Raw genomic sequence first — 20,280 nt, 5'->3', positions numbered from 1 at the left:
TATCTGTGGAATCTGTGGGCCAGCAGTAGCTGTTAGCTCTGTGTGGGATGATGTTGCTGCTCTCTATTCTTCTGTTAAAAAATCAAGATCAGCAGAAGGGCTACAGAGATGCTTTCTGTTCCTGGAAAATCCTGGGTGGAAGCCAGCACTTGCTGCTAGTTTGACCAAAGGTGGTTTCTGGAAGGGTTTTCATGTACCATGGTCTTGCATCTGGGCCAGGACAATCTGAAGCACCCATATAGGCTGGGCAGGGACTGGCTTGAGGGCAGCCCTGAAGAAAAGGACTTGGGGGTGCTAGTGGATGAGAAGCTCAATATGAGCCAGCAGTGAGCGCTTGCAGCCCAGAGAGCAAATCATACCCTGGGCTACATCAAGAGAAGTGTGGCCAGCAGGGCAAGGGAGGGGATTCTCTCCCTCTACTCCACTCTGGTGAGACCCCACCAGCATTACTGTGTCCAGTTCTGGAGCCCCTATTACAAGAAGGATGTTGCCATGCTGGAATGTATCCAGAGAAGGGCCATGAGGATGAGCAGAGGGCTGGAGCTGCTCTGCTATGGAGACAGACTGAGGGAGTTGGGGCTGTTCCGTCTGGAGAAGAGAAGGCTCCGAGGAGACCTAATTGTGGTCTTCCAGTACCTGAAGGGGGCTCCAAGAAAGCTGGGGAGGGACTTTTCACGGTGTCAGGGATTGATAGGACTGGGGGGAATGGAACAAAACTAGAAATGGGTAGATTGAGATTGGCTGTGAGGAAGAAGTTGTTCCCAATGAGGGTGGTGAGAGACTGGCACAGGTTGCCCAGGGAGGTGGTGGAAGCCTCCTGCCTGGAGGTTTTTGCTGCCAGGCTGGATGTGGCTATGAGCAACCTTCTGTAGTGTGAGGTGTCCCTGGTCATGGGGGGGCTGGAACTGGATGATCTTTGAGGTCCCTTCCCACCCTGGCAATTCTATGATTCTATTGCTGTCTCTGAATAGGGTATTTGAATTAGCAAGCACTGGTAGTCGTTCTCTAGTGGTAGATACACAGTATAGATGACCAGCACATGATAGCTTTTTATCTCATGTTAATTGAAAGTTCCAAGTTCAGTCAGTTGGGGTTACAAAAACTAAATTCATGGTCATGCTGACCATGAGCCAGCAATGTGCTCTCATGGCCAAGAAGGCTAATGACAGCCTGGGATGATTTAAGAAGAGTGTGGCCAGCAGCTCAAGCAAAGTTCTCCTCCTCCGCCTCTTTGCCCTGATGAGGTCACATCTGGAGTCCTTTGTCCTGTTCCAGAGGACTGGAACATCTCTCTTATGATAGACCTGGGGTTGTTTAGCCTGCAGAAGAGCAGGCTGAGGGGGAAACCTCATCCATGCTGATCAGTATCTCAAGAGCAAGTGTCAAGAGGATGGAGCCAGACTTTTCTTAGTGGTGTCCAGTGACAGGACAACGCTTAATGGATGCAAACTGGAACCCAGGATGTTCCACATAAACATAAGGAAAAAAATTCTTCCTATTGAGGTTGGTAGAGCCTGGAACAAGCTTCTCAGAGAGGTTGTGGACTCTCCTTTTCTGGAGGCATTCCAAACCTGCCTGGATGCATTTCTGTGTGACCTACTCTAGGTGGTCCTGCTCTAGCCAAGGGGGTTGGACTGGATGGTCTTCAGACTTCCCTTCCAACCTCCACCATTCAGTGTAAAATGAAACAAAACACTCTCTCAACAGAATCTTCAAGTCTCCCACAGGATCTGTTTGTAAATAATGTGATTTCATTCCTCATCTGGTTTTTAGGACACCTTTCTTACTGTGGAAAAGTGCTTTGTCAAGGGATGGGGTCATGATTGTAGACGAAATACAGGTTTTGCCTTCTAAGCCTCTCTTCAATGCATAGGGGATAGGTGGCCTACAAAGCAGGTCAAAAGTCAACTGTACTTGCAAACTTCAAGAGCAGTGGCTAAAGATTGATGGCCACCAATGGCCAGGGGCCTTCTGCAGGGCTCAGTGTCAAGCTGAGATTGTTTTATGTCCTGACATTGGTTTGGGTAGAGGAGTGCAATGCACCCTCAGTAGATTTCCCAGCAAAACCAAGCTGGGAGGAAGGTCAATAAGCTCAAAAACTTGGGCTGCCATGAGGAGTTCAGCAAGCTCAGGAAGTAGATATTAGAAAGAAATTGGACTGGATATTAGAAACTCTTGACAGTGAGGGTGGTGAGGCACTGGAACAGCATGCCCAGGGAGGTTGTGGATGTCCCCTCCCTGGAGGTGTTCAAGACCATGTTGGATGGGGCCTTTGTCTAGTGGACCCTGTGGCAGGGGGGTTGGAACTACATGATCCAACCCCAACCATTCTATGATTCTATGGGTTGACAGGAACCTAATGAAGCTCAACAGAAGCCACTGCAATGTCCTGTGGCAGGATGGAGTAAGCTGATGTTGTGACAAGGGCTGGAGACAGGCTGTGGGGGCATTGCTCTGTAGAACAGGACAGGAGAGTCCCAGTGGAGAGCAAATCCAGAACATGAGACTGAAGAGCAGCATTGTGGGAAGGTCAGGCTGTTGCTGAGCTGTTGTGGTGGGTTTAGCATCAGCATAAACAGAGGGTGAAGGTAAGTGGTGGTTGCCCTCTAATCCGTAGCTGTAAGACCACATCTGCACTACAGAGTCCTTTTGGGGGCTCAAGACAGTGCAGAACTGGAACAAGTCCTTGTCTTACACCACAGTTGTCCCTGCTTTGATGAGGGGCTGGGCTAGAGATGTCAGGAGATCCCTTCCAGCCCAAATTAACTTATGGTGGTATCTAGACCAAGATGACTTCTGAATTTTAAGTTGATGAAGGAGATTTTACGTGGGGTGTGAAATGTGCAGAAGCAGCAGCCTAAAAAAGCACCATTTGGGGAATTCTCTCTTCTGTCTTTTGGAGTGAGAATTTATAGCTGCTCTATATTTACAGGCTCTGTAGTGTTCTCTTCACTGTTCACAACATAAGCATGGCTGCAGCTGAATGCTAGAAGTGTGGCTGTCCCATTTGCTCAGGGAGGTGCTGGAGCCACTGTCCCTGGAGAAATGTGTCACCATGGCACTTTGGGACACAGTTTAGTGGCCGTGGTGGTGTTAGGTTAATGGTTGGACCCAATGATCTTAGAGGTCTCTTCCAACTGAAGAAACGCTATGATTAAAACAAGATGCATTGCTCAGTGCAGAGAAGCTCAAGTACAAACTGCTGTAGGTCTGGAGTGTTTTACTGCCTTCACTCTTGACATTAACTGGCTGTGAAACTCCTGGGAATCTTCTTCCTTAGGATTTTCCAGTATCTGAAGGGAGCCTACAAGAAGGCTGGGGAGGGACTTCTCAGGATATCAGGTAGTGGTAGGACTAGGGGGAATGGAATGAAGCTGGAGGTGGGGAGATTCAGGCTGGAGGTGAGGAGGAAGTTCTTCCCCATGAGAGTGGTGAAGCCCTGGAATGGGTTTTCCAGGGAGGTGGTTGAGGCCCCATCCCTGGAAGTGTTTAAGCCCAGGCTGGATGAGGCTCTGGCCAGGCTGATCTAGAGTGGGGTGTCCCTGCCCATGGCAGGGGGGTTGGAACTAGATGATCCTTGTGGTCCCTTCCAACCCTGACTGATACTATGATACCATTTTAGTGCTGTATGTGATTGGTTTAAATGTTGTTTAGGAAAGTTCACAAAGAATAACAGCACCTCTGAGGGGCTGGTCCATCAGTAGCTATAGGAGGGTGCTCACAGAAGCAGTACTAACTTCTCTTCTGTGGCTAGTGGAAGCCTGGGGATATCAGCCTGGCTATGATAAACCTAAACATGGAACCAGCTGGCTTTATAGTTGCCTTCTGTCTTAGTTTACTACCCAGTTAAGGATTATTTAAATCCTCTTATGTTATTTTCCCTAATACAATGTCTTAGTCACTGGGGGGAAAAAAACCAAAGCAAAACAAACAAACCAACAAACCACACCAAAAAACCCCAAAAAACAAACCAAGACAAAACAAAACCCAAAGATAGATAATATTAAAGCTTTTATTCTAGATGAAATGTCTCTTAAAGTAGGAAGTGTGACCAGCATAGTGAGAGAGGTGATTCTCCTCCTCTGCTCTGCTCTTACGAGACTCCCACCTGGAGCACTGTGTCCAGTTCTGGTGCCCCCAGCACAAGAGGGACATGAAACTGATGGAGAGGGTCTGGAAGAGGCCACAAAGATGATCAGAGGTCTGAAGCTCCTCTCCTGTGGGGACAGGCTGAGAGAGTTGGGGCTGTTCAGCCTGGAGAAAAGAAGCCTCCAGGGGGACCATTAAGCAGCCTTCTAGTACCTGAAGAGGGCCTACAAGAAAGCCAGGAAGGAACTTTTTACAGGGGCTTGTAGTGATAGGATGAGAGGCAATAGATCAAAGCTTGAGGAGGGCAGATTTAGACTGAAGTTTAGGAAGACATTATTTGCAGTGAGGGTGGTGAGACACTGGAACATGTTGCCCAGGGAGGGAGGCTGTGGATGCCTCCTCCCTGGAGATGTTCCAGGCCAGGCTGGATGATGCCTTGAGCAACCTGGGCTGGTGGGAGGTGTCCCTGCCCATAGCACTGGGGTTGGAACTGGATAATCTTTAAGGTCCCTTCCAACCCAAACCATTCTATGAATCTATGAAATAAACATTTTTTTTTCCTCCCCTGAGCACAAATAACCCCACAGCCTCACCTGAGAACTGCCATCTCTTTTGCCTTGTTTCTCTGCTGGTTTCTTTTCTCCAGGCCAGTACAACCTGTTGCCCGCTCACGGCGGCGTTCCTCTGAGAACCAAACCTTAAATAATGCTGCCTTGAAGGTTGTTAACAGATCTGTCGGGGGAAATGACATGCTAAATAGCTTCACTTCGTGCTAAATACTTCACTTTGTGAAGTATGTGCTGTGCGTAGTGGCAGGTGTCACACGGCACACGGTACAAGGGAGGCAGGGGCTTGCTGTTACTCTGGCGTGGTCTGCCCTCATGTGGCTAAAGGAAGCATCGGATACCCTCTGAATCTGCTGCTCATCCTACTGAAGAAGGAGGTAGTTTGATGCTAAGTAGATCTGCTTGGTCATTTTTCATTGTGATTTGGCACTTAGAGAAATGCAGAATCGTTTTGGCTGGAAAAGACAAAGGTCAAAGATCATTGAGTCCAGGCATTCTCTGACTCTACCAAGTCTAGTACTAAGCCATGTCCCACGGCATCACATCTCCCTGGGCAGCCTGTTCCAGTGGTTGAGAAGCCTTTCAGTGAAGAGGTGTCTTCTAATATCTGTTCCAAACCTCCCCTGGTGCAACTTGAGGCTGTTATCCTATCACTTCTTACTAGGGAGAAGAAATCCAACATTCACCTCACTCCACACGCCTTTCAGGGAGTTGTAGAGAGCAGTGAGGTCTCCTCTCAGCCTTGTCTTCTCCAGATTAAACAATCCCAGTTCACTCAGCTGCTCCTCACCAGCTCTGTTCTCCAGACCCTTCACCACCTTCACTGCCTGTCTCTGAACATACTCCAACACCTCAATGTCCTTCTTGTAGTGAGGGCCCTGGTACTGAACCCAGTGCTAAAGGTGTGGCCTCCCCTGTGCTGAGTACAGGGGAACAGTCACTTCCCTGGTCCTTCCTTTGACTCTCATCCCACAGCAGGTCTGTGCATTTTACATGTTGTGTTTCTTGAGGTTTTGAGGCTCTGCTTACCCAATTTAGGACAAAGTGACTTCATTTCTGATTGAATTAAAGTGATAAAGGATATCAATAGAAACTTGTTGGCTGATCTTCTGTCACATAATCCATTTTTGATACCATTTGGGTGCAACGAGACTTGATTTGCTGTTGAGAATACCCAGCTCCTTATCTTCCATATCTCACAGCATGCCTGTTATGTGTCTGTCAGCCTGACTAGCAGTTCTGTGCTGAGTCTTGGAAGGAATCTCCCTTTTCTCAAAGGAGGAATTTGGAATCCTAACAGCACAGAGACAAGAGAGACTGTCTTGTAATGGATGTTGCTGTTTGTACTGCCGCTTCCATGACATGGCCTTGCTCCCACTGCAGTTACCAGAGGACAAATGTCCACATTACAGCACAGCACTGACACAAATGACACTAATTGGCATTCTTCTTGTCAGGTTTTGCACAGAGGTTGAATGAGCTTAGCAACTGAACAACCTTTTCTGTACCTTTGGTACTTCTCCTGCGGGCACAGTCAAGGCAAGTTGTCTGGGTAGTGTGGGAAACCTGGAGTCATGTACATGAACAAGTGAATCTGTAGGAGTCTTAAGGAACATACATCTATTGTCTTTGTGGGATATTACCACTCAGGAGTGGAACATCTTGCTGAGGACAGGCTGAGGGAGTTGGGGGCTCTTTAGGTTGGAGCAGAGGAGCCTGAGGGGTGACCTCATTCATGTTGATAAAGATGTTTAGGGAAGTGTTGGGAGGACAGAGCCAGGCTCTGCTCAGAGATGTCCAGTGACAGGACAAGGGGCACTGGGTGCAAGCTGGAGCAAAGGAGGTGCCATGGGAACATAAGGAAAAACTTTTTCACTGTGAGGGTGACAGAGCCCTGGAGCAGGCTGCACAGAGAGGGTGTAGAGTCTCCATCTTTGGAGACATTCAAAACCATCCTGGATGCATTCCTGTGTGACCTGCTCTGGGTGATCCTGCTCTGGCAGGGGGCTTGGACTGGGTGATATTTTGAGTTCCCTTCCAGCCCTTAACATTCTGTGATTCTACAATCATCTCTTGTTCCTGTCTACCAGGTAGATCCTGCTATGATGGAGTTATGAGAAGAGAAGCTGGAATTCATATTTGCCTTCTCAGAGCATCACATTAGTTTAGTGCCAATTAAGAGCATAACTTGCTCACAAAAGGAGAATTTATTTTCTTTGCTCCTAATTTATTTAAAGCTAGAGACAAAATACATGAGGGAAGATATTCTCTTACCTTATAGCCAGTTCTTACCCTTTTTCAGATGTAGGAGAGTCAGTGGTAGCCTGTTGTAGGTTTGTGTGTTTGTTGTATTAAACACCAGGAAGACTTTTAGGAGGAAATGAGTGATTGGGACCTTTTTGATTGTTTTGTTTGTATTAATTACTTTTTGTTATCAGAACAAGTAGTAGGAAATTCAGTGGGGACTAATGCTGTCTGAAGAAGTTTAAAATACTGTCTGAAGGAGTTTAAAATACTGTCTGAAGAACTTTTAAAGTGCCTTGTGTAATATTCATTCACGATGGCGAGGATAGAAGCCTCTTCACATGGTGTGAACCCTGATAAGAAGAATATAAATTAACAGTAAGGGTGTTGCTATCTCTAAATTACATCCTACAGGTACAGCATGTAGACAGAATAGAAATATGCAGATTGGTTCAGGAATTTGTGGTTGGCAGTGGAAATGAGAATCAGAGCAGCTAGCTGTCCTCAAGCTAGACTGCATTAAAACACCCTGCCTCCAATCAGCGTTGTCTGAGTTATCTCAGTGTACTTTGCATCCAAAAGTCAAGTGTGTTGCTGGCAGTTTGTGGCTTCCTTGCTAATAATTTATACATTAGAGAGAACAGTCAACTTATTAAGTAGTTCTTACCAGCAGGTGTTTGCAGACACTGAAGGGAATAGGAAGGAATAGGGTGGGAAAGGACCTTAAAGATGGCCTAGTTCCAATCCCATGCCATAGGGAGGGATCCCACTAGCCCTGGTTACTCAAGGCCTCATTCAACCTGGCCTTGAATACTTCCAGGGAGAAGGGCATCCACAACCTCCCTGGGCAACCTCTTCCAATGTCTCACCACCCTCACTGTAAAGAATTTCTTCCTAATCTCTAGCCTAAATCTTCCCTCTCAAGCTCAAAGCCATTGCCCCTTGTCCTGTCACTCCCAGCCCTTGTCAAAAGTCCCTCCCCAGCTCTCCTGTAGCCCCCTTCATGTACTGGAAGGTTGCTCTAAGGTCTCGCTGGAGGCTTCGCTTCTCCAGGCTGAACAGCCCCAACTTCCTCAGCCTGTCCCTGTAGGAGAGGTGCTCCAGCCTCTGGTCATCTTCATGGCCTTTTCTGGACCTACTCTAGCAGTTTCATGTCCCTTCTTATGCTGGGGGCACCAGATCTGGATGCATGAGACCCAGGTTGGGTCTCAGGAGAGCAGAGCAGTGAATCACCTCACTCACCCTGCTGGTCACACTGCTTTTGATGCAGCCCAGGTACAAAAAGCACAAAAAGATAGGGTCAAAACACTGGAATTCAGGGTGGATAGTGGAAGTTGTATTTGGAAGTGAAAACCTCTGCAGAAGAGAAAAAGAATTTCAGTCCTATGCATTAGGTAGACAACTGCTGCTAATTAAGTCGAGATAATTACAGGAGTTAATTAGGTAAGCTGTTGTGATTTATGGGCTAAGGACAATGGCAAATTGCTTAAGTTGATAGTGAAAACTAAAGAAAAGGAGTTCTGTTAAGGACTGAACTGTGCTCAGCAAAAGGTCTCTTCACTATTACATTGGTGTGATAAGGCAAAAGCCCCTTTTTTATCTGTAGTGCTGTAGAATAAGCACAAAAAAGGAGGGAGGGGAAGGTTAACTACTTTTCTGCTTCATAGATTCATGGAATGGCTTGGGTTGGAAGGGATGTGAGTGGAGAAGTAGTTTTTACAAGTACTTTCTACTATATTTTGCTCACTAAAATCTTGTAGTTGGATTAGGGTTGCCCCATGAACTAGTGCTGAGAGCCAGATCATAAAGAAAGTTTATGGTGTGCAAAGTGGGGGACATATAAAGCAAACAGCCCCACCTGGTTTTGCTCCAGTTCTGGGTGGTCAGAGTGAAAAAGGTCATGACCACAGCGTTGAGCTCTGTTCTCCACTTCATTTTGAGCAAGCAGTTGGAGCTGACCTTCCTACCCCATGCAGTGCTACAGGCTGGGGTCACAGTGGCTGGAGAGCAGTCAGGCAGAGAGGGACCTGGGGGTACTGGTCAATGGTAGGCTGAACATGAGCCTGCAGTGTGCCCAGGCAGCCAAGAGGGCCAATGGCATCCTGGCCTGCATCAGGAACAGTGTGGCCAGCAGGAGCAGGGAGGTCATTCTGCCCATGTACACTGCACTGGTTAGGCTGCACCTCGAGTACTGTGTCCAGTTCTGGGCCCCTCAGTTTAGGAAGGAGGTTGACTTGCTGGAACGAGTCCAGAGAAGGGCAACAAAGCTGGGGAGGGGTCTGGAGCACAGCCCTATGAGGGGAGGCTGAGGGAGCTGGGGTTGCTTAGCCTGGAGAGGAGGAGACTCAGGGGAGACCTTCTTGCTCTCTACAACTACCTCAAGAGAGGTTGTAGACAGGCAGAGGTTGGTCTCTTCTCCCAGGCAACCAGCACCAGAACAAGAGGACACAGTCTCAAGCTGCACCAGGGGAGGTTTAGGCTGGAGGTTAGGAGGAAGTTTTACACAGAGAGAGTGATTGGCCATTGGAATGTGCTGCCCAGGGAGGTGGTGGAGTCACCATCACTGGAGGTGTTCAGGAGGAGACTGGATGGGGTGCTTGGTGCCATGGTTTAGTTGATGAGATGGTGTTGGATGATAGGTTGGACTTGGTGATCTCAAAGGTCTCTTCCAACGCGGTTTATTCTATCCTGTCCTGTCCTGTCCTGTCCTGTCCTGTTCTGTTCTGTTCTATTCTATTCTATTCTATTCTATTCTATTCTATTCTATTCTATTCTATTCTATTCTATTCTATTCTATTCTATTCTATTCTATTCTATTCTATTCTATCCTATCCTATCCTATCCTATCCTATCCTATCCTATCCTATTGCCACGCCAGTGCTTTGAACACACTCAAGGCAAACTCCTCCTCTCCCAGAATATTTTGAAAGGTCTCTGTTCCATCCTGCTGCCAAAGGGAAAAAAAAGACAAGAAAGAGGGGAAAAAAAAAAACACAAAACAACCAAACAGAAACCTGCCAGAGTTTGTAAAATGAAGCAATGAAGTTTTGGCCTTCCAGACAGTTGTAGTGCCTTTTTTCCTCTTTCTTTTTTGCTTTGCTGAAGCAACTTTCATTGGGGAACAGGAGGGTTCTGAAAAACAGCACTCGAGGGGATCCCATTAGTATAAGCAGTGAGGCAATGAGCAAGTGCAGTCAAGTGGAAGGGTAACCTTATAGCAAGAAGCAAAAGAGACACTAAAATGTCAGGGCTGTCTTTGCTCAGGTCATTGAGTGTTCCCAGCAGCTTGGTGATATATGAGTGCATGAGAAGAGAAGAATAACTTGTAGAGGAAGAACTTGTAGCTGTTCACATTCAAGAAATGCCACCACTGGGAAGAAGTATTTAGCTCAAAATAGAAGGGGAATGAGGGAGAATAGTGATTTGATGGTCGTTCAGAGAAGCCCTTTTACACTGATTTCACCTGTCCCAGCCAAACCAAAGTATTTGTGTGAGTGATTTTCCTGATGTACAGGCTTACAGAGCTGGGTTTGATTTACCTGCTTTGGCTTATTAAAAAAACCCAAACAGATAAATGCTGTCCACCCTCTGAAAACCTCCAATATCCTCTGTCATAGGTCACAGAAACATGGAGTCATAGAATCATAGAATCAACCAGATTGGAAAAGACCTTGGAGGTCATCAAGTCCAACCTATTACCTAATACCTAACACCTCCTGACAATTAAACCATGGCTCCAAGTGCCACATCCAAGCCTTTTTTGAACACCTCCAGGGACAGGGACTCCACCACCTCACTCCACCATCTCACTGGGCAGCACATTCCAATGGCCAATTCCTCTTTCTGGGAAGAACTTTCTCCTCACCTCCAGCCTAAGCTTCCCCTGACACAGCTTGAGACTGTGTCATAGGATGGCTGGATTGGAGGGGACTTTTACAGAGCATCTGCCACGCACAGGGATGTTTTCCACTAGGACCAGGTCACTCAGAGCCCCATCCAACCTGTTGATGGGACATCTGTCTCAACCTGTGTCTCAACATCCTCATTATTAGAAAATGTCTTCCTTCTCTCTAGTCTGAATCTCTCCTCTTTTAGTTTAAATTCATCACCCCTTGTCCTGTCACAACAGCCCCTGGTCAAAACTCTGCCCCCACCTTTCTGATCAGCCCCTTTAAGCACCAAGAGGTCACAAGAAGGTGTCCCTGGAGCCTTCTCTTCTCCAGGCTGAATAACCCCAGCTCTCAGCCTGGCCTCACAGCAGAGGGCTTCCAGCCCTCCCAGCATTGCTGTGGACTCCTCTGGCCCTGCTCCAACAGGTCTGTGCTGAGGATTCCAGAGCTGGCCCCAGCACTGCAGGTGGGGTCTCAGCAGAGCAGAGGGGCAGAATCCCCTTCCTCCACCTGCTGGCTGCTCTTTTGATACAGCCCAGGATGCATCTGGGCTGCACAGGTTGTAAATGCATATTGCTGGCTCATATCTTACTTTTCATCCACCAGTGCTCCCAAGTCCTTCTCTGAAGGGGTACTTTCAATCCTTTCATGTACTGAAAATACAATAACAAGGAATCAGTCCTGAGTGAGTGATCAGTGACAAACTACAAGGATCTACAAGAATACAACTGCATTCAGTTCTGGAGCCCCTGTTACAGGAAGGAGCTGGATGTGCTGGGATCTGTGTGCAGAGAAAAGGCCATGAGGATGAGCAAAGGGCTGGAGCTGCTCTGCTGAGGACAGACTGAGAGAGTTGGGGCTGTTCAGTCTGGAGAGGAGAAGGCTCTGAGGAGACATAATTGTGGCCTTCCAGTGTCCTAAGGGGGCAGCAAGAAAGCTGGGGAGGGACTTTTGAGGGTGACAGGTAGTGATAGGACTGGGGGGAATGGAACAGAACTAGAAATGGGGAGATTCAGATTGGATGCTAGGAAGAAGTTGTTCCCCATGAGGGTGGTGAGACACTGGCACAGGTTGCCTGGGGAGGTGGTGGAAGCCTCATCCCTGGAGGTGTTTGCAGCCAGGCTGGAGGTGGCTGTGAGCAGCCTGCTGTAGTGTGAGGTGTCCCTGCTCATGGCAGTGGGTTTGGAACTAGATGATCTTTGAGGTCCCTTCCAACCCTGACAATTCTATGATTAGAAATGTAATTATAGCAACAGCAAAAGAGCACATCAATCTTTTCCTAAGAAATTGTCAATATATTTAGTGATGTGGTTATGGGTAGTCTGGGGAGTAAGTAATGCAATCCTGGCGGGTATGTGGGGAAGAGAAGGAGGGAAGTATTGGAATCCTTACACCTGTGGCCCATGCCACATGTGAAAGCAGTTTAATTCACAGAGCCAGGGATGTCCTCCTCTGAGCTGTAGCTGCTGACTGGGGATTCATTTGCTGGGTAAGTGATCTAGGTCTGCCCCCTTCCACTTCTGGCATCCCTGCCCACACATGACCTCTGCAACAGGGAAATTCATGGTAATAGAATTTTCTGCTTTTAGCAAAGACATCTTCACCTTTCTTTTGTGCTGCTGCAGCTGTGCAAGGAAGACTTAATTCAAGATGGGACTGAGCTATTAATTAGTGCAGCTCTGTTTTTCCAACAGAGATCTGTGCTAGAACTGTGTCAAGCTTCTTTAGTAAAATAAGAGAGCAAGGTTCCCTAGTGCGATTACAAAGCCAGGATCATTATGGGGTTGCCAAATGAGCTTATGGTAATTATCCAGTGATATATTTGATAATTGCACAGAATTTTGGGTGAGGTCTGCATTAATTAGTAACAGAAGCTGATAGAGACATTATTTCCTTTGTATCAGTGTAGGTAGGATAGCTTTAAAGCCCTGCCAGAAGACTGAGCTATGAGCTTGCCTGTTTGGCCTTTTTCTATATTTGGTTGTTTTTTTGGGGGTATTTTTTTAAGATGCAATCAGTCAACTCTGAAGTCAACATAAGAGAACTTGCAGAAGAATTTGACTTCCACTTTCAGTGCTGGGAAGTCATTCTGCCCTGTTCTCAGCACTGGTTAGGCCACACCTTGAGTCCTGTGTCCAGTTCTGCACTCCTCAATTTAAGAAAGATATTGAGAGACTTGAAGGTGTCCAGAGAAGGGCAGCAAAGCTGGGGAGGGGTCTGGAGCACAGCCCTGTGAGGAGAGGCTGAGGGAGCTGGGGTTGCTTAGCCTGGAAAAGAGGAGGCTCAGGGGAGACCTTGCTGCTTTCTACAACTCCCTGAAGGGAGGTTGTAGCCAGGTGGGGGTTGGTCTCTTCTGCCAGACAACCAACACCAGAACAAGAGGACACAGTCTCAAGCTGCACCAGGGGAGGCTGAGGCTGGAGGTTAGGAAGAAGTTCTTCATAGAAAGAGAGATTGGCCATTGGAATGTGCTGCCCAGTGAGATGGTGGAGTTCCTGTCCCTGGAGGTGTTCAAAAAGGGATTGGATGTGGCACTTGAAGCCATGGTTTCGTTAGTCATGAGGTGTTGGGTGATAGGTTGGACTTGATGATCTCTGTGGTCTTTTCCAACCTTATTGATTGTATGATTCTAAAATGTTCTGGGTAGACACTTCAATGGCATCCTGGGGTATATCAGAAGTGTTGTGGTTAGCAGTTCGAGAGAGATTTTCCTCTCCCCCTATTCTGCTCTGCTGAAGCTGCATCTGGAATCTTGTGTCCAGTTCTGGGCCACTCAGTTTAAGAAGGACCTCAGGGAACTGCTTGAAAGAGTCCAGCAGAAGGGCAGAATCCCCTCCCTCCCCCTGCTGCCCATGCTGCTGGGGAATCAGCCCAGGACAGGTTGGGTCTGAACTGCGAGCCCATGGTGCCAGCTCACGTCCAGCTTTTCACTCATCAGCACCCCCAAAGTCCTTCTCCTCAGGGCTGCTTTCTATCCATTCTTCTTCTTATTACAAGGTTATCCCAACCTTCTTATTTCATCAAGAATATTTTCAAGGGGAAAAACCAATAATGAAAATACTATTTCTAGATATTAAGAGTGGGAAACAAGAGATGATGAAAGATTATTACCTCCCTGTAGCCATGCAGACTGCTTCCTGAAAGAAGGCTCTGAAATACTCTTTTTCCCCACCCTCTTATATAGATATGGTGCTTTGAGATCCTGATCTCTCTCTTTTTTTTTGATTCTTCATTAGTCTAGAGTTCATTTTCATATGATTAAAGAAAAAAAAGCCTATCTCAAAGAGCATTAAAAGAAAAGTAGTATCACCCAAGGCTCTTTGGCCACAACTGTACCAAACCCCTGGTAGCAGGAATGGGTTGACTGTGAATTTTTATCCATTCCTTTGCCTTGCAGTGCAGAGGCTTTGATTTCCTTGCAGCAACTTTTTGTCTTAGTCATATGCCCCTATCACAGGAAAGATCTGGAGGAGCTGGAGCGTGTCCAGAGAAGGGCCATGAGGCTGGAGCTGCTCTGCTATGAGGGCAGACTGAGGGAGTTGGGGCTGTTCAGTTTGGAGAAGAGAAGGCTCTGAGGAGACCTTCTTGTGGCCTTCCAGTATCCTAAGGGGGCTGCAAGAAAGCTGGGGAGGGACTTTTGAAGGTGTCAGGGAGTGATAGGACTGGGGGGAATGGAACAAAACCAGGAATGGGTAGATTCAGATTGGATGTTAGGAAGAAGTTGTTCCCCATGAGGGTGGTGAGAGACTGGAGTGTTTAAGGCCAGGCTGGATGTGGCTGTGAGCAACCTGCTCTAGTGTGAGGTGTCCCTGGCCATGGCAGGAGGGTTGGAACTGGCTGATCCTTGAGGTTCCTTCCAACCCTGACACTTCTATGGTTCTATGATATCACCTGCCCTGGTTTGTACCCTGGTTGGGAAGGAATTGCATCCCTGGGTGTTACAGATCCATTGCTGTTTTGTCCTGCTTCTAACACCTAGTAGCACCCAGTTCACTCTCCCTGGTTTGCAGAAGGGCAGCATTTTCCTGGTGGGGTGACACAAGGGTTTTGTGGTCCAGCAAAAAGCTGTGTCACACTCTGTGCTGCCTTGTTAAGCTTTGTGGTTAAAGCCTCTAATCAGTTTATCAACAGCTCAATGAGGAATGCCTTTAGGAGATTCTACCAACATGGCAGCAGATGTCCTTTCTTTTTCAATACAGGGTCAAAAGTGGGCTCATTTCACTGTCATTCCACTATCTGTAGGTATCTGCTGTTGTCTTATGCCAGTGTATTATAAATATGCTGCAGCAGTGCTAAACTGAATAGTTCTAACCTGTATAATCTATGCAGCAGGAGCTATTCATTCCTTAATGCCTGGAAAACAGCCACAATGATTTTGTCCCCACTTGCCTGTACCTGACAGTACTTATCTCCAGGGATGAGTGCTTTTGGAATGGTTTCTGACCCCTGTGTGTTAGGTTTTCATTTTACCAGCTTATTCATTATTTAAAATGAAAAACAGTGACAAAACTGGTGCTTTAGCACCAGTGCCCTTCTCTGCCTGTTTCTTATCTTTTCTTTTTCCCCTCTTTCACTGCTTGACTGGGATTTGCTTAGCCCAGAATAAACACAACGATGGAATGGGTTGGGTCAGGAGGGACTTCAAAGCTCATCCAGTTCCAATCCCCTTGCTGTGGGCAGGGACACCTTCCACTAGCCCAGGTTGCTCAAGGCCTCATCCTACTTGGCCTTGAACACCTCCAGGGAAGGAGCATCCATAACCTCCCTTGGCAGCCTGTTGCAGTGCCTAGAGGTTAAAAGGGAAATATTTTTTTGAGGTGAGCTGCTGTGGTGGGTTGAAATTTCTTCCCCACCATTAACTGTGCCAGACCACCTCCCCTGGAAGCAAATGAAAGCTGTGTTTACAGGCAAAACTACAATCTACAATGGAATGCAATGAATATGTACAAAATATCCAGGAGTTACACTAATGACAGGTATTGACAATCAATAAACAGCACAAGGACCCTCCTGGTCAAGGACCAGGGGAAGCTACTAGCTTCTCCTTTCCTGCCTACCCAGACCCCCCTCTACAAAAGAAGGGAGAAAGGAGCAGAGAAAGTTGCTGTTAGACTTTACCAAACCAGTGCAGCCAAGGTCAAGCAGAAGCAAGTCAGTGTCTCTCCAGCAAGTGAGAAGAGAAGAGAGGAATTGGTTTGGTACAACCAGTTTAAGTCCCTTATCTCTCCAATGGGATTGTTTAGAATTATCTTTCTTTTCTTCTTCTTTTCTTCTTCTTGTCTTCTTCTTTTCTTCTTCTTTTCTTCTTTTCTTCTTGTCTTCTTCTTTTCTTCTTCTTCTTGTCTTCTTCTTTTCTTCTTCTTTTCTTCTTTTCTTCTTCTTCTTTTCTTCTTCTTTTCTTCTTCTTTTCTTCTTCTTTTCTTCTTCTTTTCTTCTTCTTTTCTTCTTCTTTTCTTCTTATTTTCTTCTTTTCTTCTTCTTTTCTTCTTCTTTTCTTCTTCTTTTCTTCTTCTTTTCTTCTTCTTTTCTTCTTTTCTTCTTCTTTTCTTCTTTTCTTCTTCTTTTCTTCTTTTCTTCTTTTCTTCTTGTCTTCTTCTTTTCTTCTTCTTCTTTTCTTCTTCTTTTCTTCTTTTCTTCTTTTTTTTTTCTTTTTTCTTTTCTTCTTTTTTTCTTCTTTTCTTCTTATTTTCTTCTTCTTTTCTTCTTCTCTCTTCTCTCCTCTCTCCTCTCCTCTCCTCTCCTCTCCTCTCCTCTCCTCTCCTCTCCTCTCCTCTCCTCTCCTCTCCTCTCCTCTCCTCTCCTCTCCTCTCCTCTCCTCTCCTCTCCTCTCCTCTCCTCTCCTCTCCTCTCCTCTCCTCTCCTCTCCTCTCCTCTCCTCTCCTCTCCTCTCCTCTCCTCTCCTCTCCTCTCCTCTCCTCTCCTCTCCTCTCCTCTCCTCTCCTCTCCTCTCCTCTCCTCTCCTCTCCTCTCCTCTCCTCTCCTCTCCTCTCCTCTCCTCTCCTCTCCTCTCCTCTCCTCTCCTCTCCTCTCCTCTCCTCTCCTCTCCTCTCCTCTCCTCTCCTCTCCTCTCCTCTCCTCTCCTCTCCTCTCCTCTCCTCTCCTCTCCTCTCCTCTCCTCTCCTCTCCTCTCCTCTCCTCTCCTCTCCTCTCCTCTCCTCTCCTCTCCTCTCCTCTCCTCTCCTCTCCTCTCCTCTCCTCTCCTCTCCTCTCCTCTCCTCTCCTCTCCTCTCCTCTCCTCTCCTCTCCTCTCCTCTCCTCTCCTCTCCTCTCCTCTCCTCTCCTCTCCTCTCCTCTCCTCTCCTCTCCTCTCCTCTCCTCTCCTCTCCTCTCCTCTCCTCTCCTCTCCTCTCCTCTCCTCTCCTCTCCTCTCCTCTCCTCTCCTCTCCTCTCCTCTCCTCTCCTCTCCTCTCCTCTCCTCTCCTCTCCTCTCCTCTCCTCTCCTCTCCTCTCCTCTCCTCTCCTCTCCTCTCCTCTCCTCTCCTCTCCTCTCCTCTCCTCTCCTCTCCTCTCCTCTCCTCTCCTCTCCTCTCCTCTCCTCTCCTCTCCTCTCCTCTCCTCTCCTCTCCTCTCCTCTCCTCTCCTCTCCTCTCCTCTCCTCTCCTCTCCTCTCCTCTCCTCTCCTCTCCTCTCCTCTCCTCTCCTCTCCTCTCCTCTCCTCTCCTCTCCTCTCCTCTCCTCTCCTCTCCTCTCCTCTCCTCTCCTCTCCTCTCCTCTCCTCTCCTCTCCTCTCCTCTCCTCTCCTCTCCTCTCCTCTCCTCTCCTCTCCTCTCCTCTCCTCTCCTCTCCTCTCCTCTCCTCTCCTCTCCTCTCCTCTCCTCTCCTCTCCTCTCCTCTCCTCTCCTCTCCTCTCCTCTCCTCTCCTCTCCTCTCCTCTCCTCTCCTCTCCTCTCCTCTCCTCTCCTCTCCTCTCCTCTCCTCTCCTCTCCTCTCCTCTCCTCTCCTCTCCTCTCCTCTCCTCTCCTCTCCTCTCCTCTCCTCTCCTCTCCTCTCCTCTCCTCTCCTCTCCTCTCCTCTCCTCTCCTCTCCTCTCCTCTCCTCTCCTCTCCTCTCCTCTCCTCTCCTCTCCTCTCCTCTCCTCTCCTCTCCTCTCCTCTCCTCTCCTCTCCTCTCCTCTCCTCTCCTCTCCTCTCCTCTCCTCTCCTCTCCTCTCCTCTCCTCTCCTCTCCTCTCCTCTCCTCTCCTCTCCTCTCCTCTCCTCTCCTCTCCTCTCCTCTCCTCTCCTCTCCTCTCCTCTCCTCTCCTCTCCTCTCCTCTCCTCTCCTCTCCTCTCCTCTCCTCTCCTCTCCTCTCCTCTCCTCTCCTCTCCTCTCCTCTCCTCTCCTCTCCTCTCCTCTCCTCTCCTCTCCTCTCCTCTCCTCTCCTCTCCTCTCCTCTCCTCTCCTCTCCTCTCCTCTCCTCTTCTCTTTCTATTCTATTTTAGTTCTATTCTATTCTATGCTATTCTATTCCTTTTCACACCCAATAGTGATTTGTTTCCATTTTACTACTTTTCTGCTCAAGATCTGTGAAAAATGTTAAAGGCATAGCCCAAAACTGCTACAGCTGCCAAGCTTGGGATTTTAAGCTTTATTTGTTCAATACCTGTGCCCATCACATAATTTCTAGGTGAGGGCATTGAATTTGGTGCCCATCTACTGAGCTGTGAAGAGCTGCAGGATCATTCAGACTGACAAAAGCTTGTTCTTCTTTCCCAAAGGTAACCACGCTTGTTAACACCAGCAACAAAGGACCATCTGGCAAAAAGAAAGGGCGCTCAAAGAAGGCTCATGTCTTGGCTGCTTCGGTGGAGCAGGCCACTCAAAACTTCTTGGAAAAGGGAGATCAAATTGCTAAGGAGAGCCAGGACCTGAAGGAGGAGTTGGTTGCTGCTGTAGAGGATGTACGCAAACAAGGTATGTGGAGCGATATGCTGAAGGGGGCGGCTGCTTTAGCTGCTGCTTTGCAAAGTTGTTTCTGAAAGATGTGCATCAGCTGCTCTGATAATGTCCTTAAAACTATGTCCTATGTCACAGGATATCAGTAATAAAAGACTTGAAATGGTTAGATTGCATCCTGGGCTACATGAAAAGCAGCATGGCCAGCAGATCCAGAGAGGGGATGCTGCTGCTCTGCTCTGGTGAGACCTCACCAGGACTACTGTGCCCAGCTTTGGGGCCCTCAAGATAGGAAGGACATGGACCTGCTGGAGAGAGTCCAGAGGAATTTAGGTAGATAGAATTAACCAGGTTGGGAAAAACCTTTGAAATCAAGTGCAACCTATCACCCAACACCATCTAATGAACTAAACCATGGCACCAAGAGCCCCATCCAGTCTCTTCCTAAACACCTCCAGTGATGGTGACTCCACCACCTCCCTGGGCAGCACATTCCAATGGCAAATCTCTCTTTCTGTGAAGAATTTCTTCCTAACATCCAGCCTAAATGGCCAGAAAGATGATCAGAGGGCTGGAGCAGCTCTCCTGTGAGGACAGGCTGGGAAAATTTGGCTTGTTCAGCCTTCAGAAGAGGTGGCTCTGGGGAGACCTTATAGCTGCATTTCAGTATCCAAAGGGGACCTACAGGAAGGCTGTGGAGGGACTGTTTAGAAAGGCCTGTGGTGACAGAAACTGGGCACTGGTTTGAAACTGGAGTAGGGCTGATTTAGGTTGGACATCAGGAGGAAGCTCTTCACAATGAGAATGGTGAAATACTGAAACAGGTTGCCCAGAGATGTAGTGGAGCTCCCATCCTTGGAGGCATTCAAGGTCAAACTTAATGGGGCCTTGAGCAACCTGCTGTAGTTGGAGGTCTCCCTGCTGATTGCAGGGGAGTTACATAGAATACATAGAATACATAGAATAAACCAGGTTGGAAGAGACCTTCAAGATCATCGCGTCCAACCCATCAACCAATCCAACTCCGCCCAAGCAACTAACCCACAGCACCAAGTACCCCGTCAAGTCTTCTCCTAAAAACCTCCAGTGATGGTGACTCCACCACCTCCCCAGGCAGCCCATTCCAATGTGCAATCACTCTTTCTGTATAGAACTTTTTTCTAACATCCAGCCTGTATCTCCCCTGGCGCAGCCTGAGACTGTGTCCTCTTGTTCTGGTACTGCTTGCCTGGGAGAAGAGACCAACATCCGTCTGTCTACAACCTCCCTTCAGGTAGTTGTAGAGAGTAATAAGGTCACCCCTGAGTCTCCTCTTCTCCAGGCTAAGCAACCCCAGCTCCCTCAGCCTCTCCTCGTAGGGCTTATGTTCCAAACCCCTCACCAACTTTGTTGCTCTTCTCTGGACTCGTTCCAGCAAGTCAACATCCTTCCTAAACTGAGGGGCCCAGAACTGGACACAGTACTCGAGGTACTGTGATGACCTTTAATTCATTGCTTCTATAAAGTTGGAATGGAATGGAATGGAATGGAATGGAATGGAATGGAATGGAATGGAATGGAATGGAATGGAATAGACCAGGTTGGAAAAGACCGTTGAGATCATCAAGTCCAACCTAT

The 20,280-nt window shown here is 47.8% G+C and overlaps 1 protein-coding gene across 1 annotated transcript in view; it reads left to right on the top strand.

The window, feature by feature from the left end:
- The window catches only part of CTNNA2 (catenin alpha 2), a 698,580-nt gene that overhangs the window by 122,198 nt on the left and 556,102 nt on the right, over positions 1–20,280 (top strand). The window contains exon 3 of the mRNA XM_054172387.1: positions 18,486–18,681. Coding sequence (XP_054028362.1) covers positions 18,486–18,681 — 196 coding nt within the window. The remainder of the gene's footprint in view (positions 1–18,485; positions 18,682–20,280) is intronic.

The sequence above is a fragment of the Dryobates pubescens genome, chromosome 23 (genome assembly GCF_014839835.1).
Source record: "Dryobates pubescens isolate bDryPub1 chromosome 23, bDryPub1.pri, whole genome shotgun sequence".
Lineage (NCBI taxonomy): Eukaryota > Metazoa > Chordata > Aves > Piciformes > Picidae > Dryobates > Dryobates pubescens.
Note: the sequence above shows the minus strand (reverse complement) of the source record. Positions and strands in the feature narration are given on the sequence as shown.